At 36.6% G+C, this 6,350-nt stretch overlaps 1 protein-coding gene across 5 annotated transcripts; it reads right to left on the reverse strand.

Annotated features, from left to right (window-relative positions):
* Positions 1-684: 684 nt before the first annotated feature.
* On the reverse strand, positions 685-5,303 carry LOC147864174 (putative plastid-lipid-associated protein 2, chloroplastic). Of its 5 annotated transcripts, none has more exons than XR_015529844.1 (9): positions 5,152-5,300; positions 4,359-4,469; positions 4,163-4,255; positions 4,023-4,067; positions 3,571-3,661; positions 2,917-3,017; positions 1,901-1,924; positions 909-1,056; positions 685-814 (listed from the first exon to the last, which is right to left on the reverse strand). XR_015529844.1 is itself a non-coding variant. In XM_087320118.1 (9 exons), the coding sequence occupies exons 1-9, from the start codon at positions 5,230-5,232 to the stop codon at positions 715-717; spliced, it is 834 nt and encodes a 277-aa protein (XP_087176244.1). In that variant the 5' UTR covers positions 5,233-5,291; the 3' UTR covers positions 685-714. The 5 variants fall into 5 exon arrangements, 4 of the variants coding, with proteins under 4 accessions (XP_087176244.1, XP_087176248.1, XP_087176247.1 ...); XM_087320118.1 differs by having other exon boundaries at positions 1,901-1,964; positions 5,152-5,291; XM_087320122.1 differs by having other exon boundaries at positions 685-1,056; positions 5,152-5,303.
* Positions 5,304-6,350: the final 1,047 nt, after the last annotated feature.

A 6,350-nucleotide genomic window follows, 5' to 3' on the forward strand; every position in this document is an offset into this window, starting at 1 on the left:
ATGTTTTGATAACTTACACATTTGTTTGCATTCGTATGGAAAAGAGTGTTGGTCAATGCATTCAAGTATATTACGTAGTATGATATCATTCATGACATTGAGAAAATTATGTGGTGCATTGACATAATGCTATAACAACATTTGCACCTAATTCACCTAGAGTATCATTTAGTAATTTACAAACTCCCAAAATTCAAGGGTGTCTTAAGAACTTACACATGGAGTATGCCTATAAAGATATGTTAATCCCAATCACACCAATGTTGTACAAAAAACTTTAGATCTAACCACATCCATATGTAACCCATAAATATGAAATTAACTCCTCGGCAATTGATATACAAATTGTTGAATCATTTAATAATTTATAAGTAACTCCCAAAATTCAAGGGTGTCTTAGGAACTTATGTTTGAACCATGTCCACCGAGAATGGTTAACATGCTCGATGAAATAAATGTTGTCTTGTATAATTATAGCTGATCACATCCATAGGTAACCAATAAAGAAAACAAACCTTTCATAGAAAAAATAAGCAGAAGAACCTTCATAGGTCGATCATGCACTCATGATTCAGAATATACAGGGTTCAAATGACAACGTCACACCATATTTGTTTACTTCAGGAGCTTGCATGTTCACATAAAACATCCAAAGAAATCACAAATTGTACAATAAAACAAGACTCATACAAAACATTCTTTTCTTCCATAATTTCAGGAATCCACATTTTTCGCTCTCACTGATACAAAGACAGATCCTTTGTCGCCACGTCCAATACGCAAATCCTTATCTAGAAAGGTCGTATCAATCCAGCTGTGCAACAGAATAGCAAATATATAGTTTTCTTTTTTTTACTGTACAGTGGCACATATCTAGAAACATACTCATCTGACCACAAATATCTTACCCTTGGGGATTGATCCAGCTCAGTGAAACTATAGGAGATGTCCAATCACCAAATATTACCCTAAATTCATCAAATGTTACATCCACTCTAATTGTTTCTTTTCCAGTGGTTTTTGATGGAGCAACTTTTCCTCTGATTGTAAGGGTGCCTGTCGAATGAAATTCTCTTTGAAAACTCATGAAAAAAGGAACTTGCACAAATTGCCATCCACAAGTACATTATATTTCAGAAATATTAACTTCAATGCAAACAAATTTGAACTTTCTGGTTGGAACAAAATTAGAGGCACATACATACATACATATTAGAGGCACAAAATCTGATATTAAGGTATAGATTTATCGTAATCTCCTAAAATTTTCGTGGTATTTTCTCATCATTTCCTACTATTTCATGCATGTTGAGGAGGAAACTTGACTCACTAATAAAGAAAGCTTTCCAAACACTAGTGTTAGCTCTACATCTGAGGTTGGTTAATGATCATGAGATGGGAATTTTAAACACTTGATCAACTATAGCTTACAAGGCAGAGCACACATACATTTTGCAGCAGCCTGCTATCGATCTTATTTGACAAGAAGATTCTATTTCTTGCTACTCAGAGAGCCTTCAAAAAGGGAAGATAGTTTGCTCCATTGCCAAATAGGAAAGTCAGGGTCTATTTGATTATAAAAGATCATACAATCTTCAAATGACACAATGTTGCAAATGGTGGATGCCAAGGACTTATCCCAGTGTATGCTGATCAAGCTATGGCTTCATGTACAATAGAATTCAAATCCAATTTCATTTTCTTTGGTGTACTAAAGCATGCTTTCTTAAGATACTTTTCGATTCCTTGTACCGTAGTTCTCTTTCTACTTTGGGGCTTTAATGTATATATATATACCTCTATCACACCCATGCTGATTCTACAGGCATCAAAACAACCATGCCATTCTAATCAATGCATAATACCTGAGAAGTGGGAGAAAACGTGTGAGCAATAATACCGTTTTTTCCAAGAAACGAGAATTCTGCAATGTTTTTGGCAATACCATTATCAACATCGATCACCTAAATATTAAAAAAATATTAGCTCTTTCCATGATGTAGAATGTTAATGACCCAAAATAATTTTCCATAATGAAGTTTTTTTGCATGGATGGGATTGATGTTTCAAGGGACATGATGGAGTCTTATGAATATGTCTGCAAGCTTTGTGTTGGTACATTTATTGTTGAAACGCGACGAGTGTTGTGAATAAGGTTTGAGAATAAAGATACTGTACAGAATGAACACTCTTTGCTGTAAAGAACATTTGTCTATGTTAAGTATAAATTTTGAATCCTGGTTTTCACTTTTTATGCACAAGATGTGTTTAAATGTGTACAATTTTCGTTTTCCAGTCTCACTAGACATACATTGAAATATTTGAACGAATGCTATGTCCTCTCAAACTTGTATAACATTTGATATATTGGAGCATTTGAGGAGCCAATCTTAACGGATTGGAATCAGCAGTTGATACTTTTTCCTGTATCGTACAATTGTGTTTTTATAGAAAAATGATTTTGGAAGTTGACGTCTTTTTGCATAGCAGATTGGTTTTTGCAGAAATCAAGCATTAACAAGCTTTTACTGTTTTCCAAATCTGGTTTACTAAAAGACCCCTATAGATCAAGATTGAGGACATCATCATCACATGTTCAAAGCTTGTGATAAATTGAGATTGAGTGTTGGATATCATTTTGCAAAGATCCTATCTTCTCATATGTTAATGAAAATAGTAGATATCAGTTTGGAGAGGGCCTCTATCCTTTATACTTGAAGGTGGGAATTATGCATGAGATTTTAAAACCTAAGAGTAGGTATTATGTATACTGTATACATAATGCATACATATGTGAATGTTGCACAAGGGTAAGAAAAATAGTGGATGCCAGTTTACAAAGGCCTATATTTATATGCATTGTGATGAAAATATGAGATTAATTATGGTAGCTTCTTTTGTTGATCAGGGGCAAACCTGAGAACTTCGTATTTGCTTGACGGATCCAAAAGTTAAAGGCTTAATTCGAGCAAGAAATGGACCTTCTTCTGCCCCGGCGTACTCATCTACAGTAGCCTCTGAGAAAGCCCATGGTTAAAATTGAACTATAAAGCATTATCATTATATTGTAGGAATTCACAATATTGCACATCCATCAAGGAAAAATTTCAAAATTAGCCTCTGACATTTCGCCTGGGCAACTGGCATGTACAACGTATTACAATGAAATGCAGAAACCATACTTCCACACACGATGATAGCCCACAGTAACAACGGGTAATTCTAACAGAATTAAGGGCTCACATGTAAAACGTAACTGTTGCAGCAGTGAATCCAAACTATACTTTACATGGATACAATATATAAATTTATAGGGCTCAATAACCATTGTTTAATTTCTTTAAAATGGAAATCATCTATTCAAAAATGGCATGCCTTGTTTCTCACACATTAATGCACAATAGATACATATAAAGTGAAGCATGGCTTAGTGACTCTAAAATCATCCATTCAAAACATAAAATGTAATCGAAAGAAACAAGCAATACAAACATTCCAACTTCAAAGCACGTTGATCCCAACTCATCATGCTTACTTTTAAACAGCGGGCAACAGCTTACAGAGAGTTACCATTCACTGCGGCAGTGTATAACAGTGACCAGTAACCAGACAAAAAAGGTGAGTTGACAGGATCCTTGATAGGATTCACATTTTCCAAATCCTGAGATAGAAAATTGAATCCTGGTCATTTTTTTGTTCCATGCAAATATGCTTGTGACTCATGTACACATATAAAGAAAGACTCACTATTACGGAAACTATCTTTAATATACTTAGGTATGCTAGTTGTCATTAACCCATGGCAACATCGCATTGCCAAAACACCTAACAATTAAAAGTTCCAAAGCTTTTTAAGCTTCAAAATACTACTTATCAGTGCTGGGAAATTGATTAGTTTTAAACATTCATAAACATTGTATTCAAATACCACCATTGATGGCAATTAACTTTATGATCTCCTAAAGAGACGGTCAAACAAGAAACGAGGATCAATCCAGTTCAGTAGCAAATAGAGTGTGTACATTGATCATTTTTAGAATCTGCTTTCTTTGCTGAGCGGTAGTGTTCTGCAGAGTTCAGACACCTATGTTATTTAACAATTTAAAAGAACATATACCAAATCAAAAGAATCTACTATATCATTATAATAATTATGAAGCACCTTTCCTCGGTTGGTATTAGCCACAATACGTACTAATGCCTTTTTTGCGTCCTCAATATCAAATTCATCTGTGAACCCTGCAGCAGCTTCTGCCTTAAATGCCAATCCTAAGTTATCATCTTTGAAAGATAACATCTTCAACATGTCTTACTTAGTAGTCAAACATATTACAAGTTTGAACCATATATACTATTACCTTGAAACATCTTGATTCCACTACCGTATCTTTTTGACGTTTGGGATGGAAGCTAATAGGTTTAACCATGAACTTTGTTCTCCTATTGAAGAGCATTGCAGTTTTGAATGGCTGTAAAGTTGGAGGAAAAAATCAATTACCACGGCTTTTGATCATGCAAAGAAAACGAACAGAACAGTATATGAAATCTACAAGGACAACATTTACATCTCTTTAGAAACACGAGCTCAATGTACCATGTCTTTTCAGTTAGCATTTAGTTGTGGAATCAATACAAAGATAAGTCGTGGAATTGATACAAGATTCTAACAAACCCCAGGTTCTAACACTTGTGTTACAGATTATCCTGATTGCAAAGGATCGCAAGAGATTATCCTAATCCTTCTATTTGATTTAGCTATGAAATGAAGTGTGTCAACAACCACTACTAGCTCGTTACTACTTACTTTCAAATCTAGGTAGGTTATTTGTAAATTTGATTGTATTAAGGCAGCACTATCCTGGTTTACGTCCATAGAAGAAACCCTGGTTGACTTTTAGACTACAATCAGAATGAAGTTCTGTACGGCAAGGTAAAGCCTATATATATAATAAAAGTAGTGTTGTACGAGAGTACCTAGCAAAAGAGAAACTCTGTCTCAAACAGGTGCACATGAACAGGGTGGAAGATATGTACGATCTGCATGAATTCATTCCAATCTCTAATGTTTGCTTACGAGTTTCATGTGGTAGCTGATCAGAATCAGAAAGGAGGAGAGGTTTAACAAATTACATAAAAAGAGAGAGAGGAAACCTTGTGGTGGTTCCATGCTGCTGATGGAGATGCTTCATTCAATGCAAATGAAGATGCTTCGTTAAACGCCAGACACGCCATTCACCTACATACATACATACATACATATATATATATGTATGTATGTAATTCCTTCTCCGTCTGTGAGCGACCGTGTGTCTTGAGGGGGTAGAAACACAAGAAGAAGAAGAAGAAGAAGAAGAAGAAGGAGGAGGAGGAGGGATATGAGATGATGAGCCGGGGGAAGGGGGGTGTGGACAATAAAGAAATACATATGTTCTACTTCTTGTTATTGTGGATTGGATTGGATTGGATGGGGGTGTATGTATGTGTGTGTGTGTGTGTGTGCATGTATGTATGTGACCTGGTGCAGACATAATGTATCTCATAATGATGAATGATGCTTCTTCACATGTCTCAAGCTCACTCATAATGATGAATGATGCTTCTTCACATGTCTCAAGCTCATTGGCTGGGCTTCACAACAACCCAATCTTTTGGGAGAGGCCTCGGACAAGAATTAGAATTTTTATCGTCCATAAAGAGGCCAATTTTTACCTATGGGACCAGAGTATACATGTGTTCTTGATGCATGTCTCCTTCCTAAGAAGGCAAGAGGTGGGGGGAGAGAGAGAGAGAGAGAGAGAAAGGCATGCCTCGATCTATGACTTATTCGCGTCAACACTCGATGAATACTCCCTAAGCTTTTCGTTCAGCGCCCAATGCCTTTTCGTTGGATTGTAGTTGTAGACAATATGAAATGATGGGTGCAAAGTTCCGCACGTGTGTGTTACTCGAGCGGGACCACAGGGGTCTCAGACTTGTGTTTTGCTGTCGATGAAGACTACTTGCTGGGCAAAGGCTCGTTGCCCCTTTTGTAGGGCCGATGGCTTTCGTTGACCGCAACTCGTCGAGCTTTCGAGCTCACCACACGAGTGAACCGACGAGTACACATGGTGAACGCACAAGGAAAAGAAGAACATACGTTCACGAGTGCCCATGCGCCTTTATGAGGAGGAGAGGTGCATGCTTTCCCGAAACCTTCACCGTCATGAGACGACCGAATGCACAAGAGAAAAAACAAACACGCAAATTATTGGATGGAGGAACAACACAATTTTTTACTATAAGGCTTAGGAACCACATCAAGAGATTACATTGGAAGGTGATTTGAACAAAACACAAGCTCGAATACGAGT

Source organism: Azolla caroliniana, unplaced genomic scaffold (genome assembly GCF_043228905.1).
Source record: "Azolla caroliniana isolate FFs.n. ecotype wild unplaced genomic scaffold, voAzoCaro1.0.p SCAF_5, whole genome shotgun sequence".
Taxonomy (NCBI): Eukaryota; Viridiplantae; Streptophyta; class Polypodiopsida; order Salviniales; family Salviniaceae; genus Azolla; species Azolla caroliniana.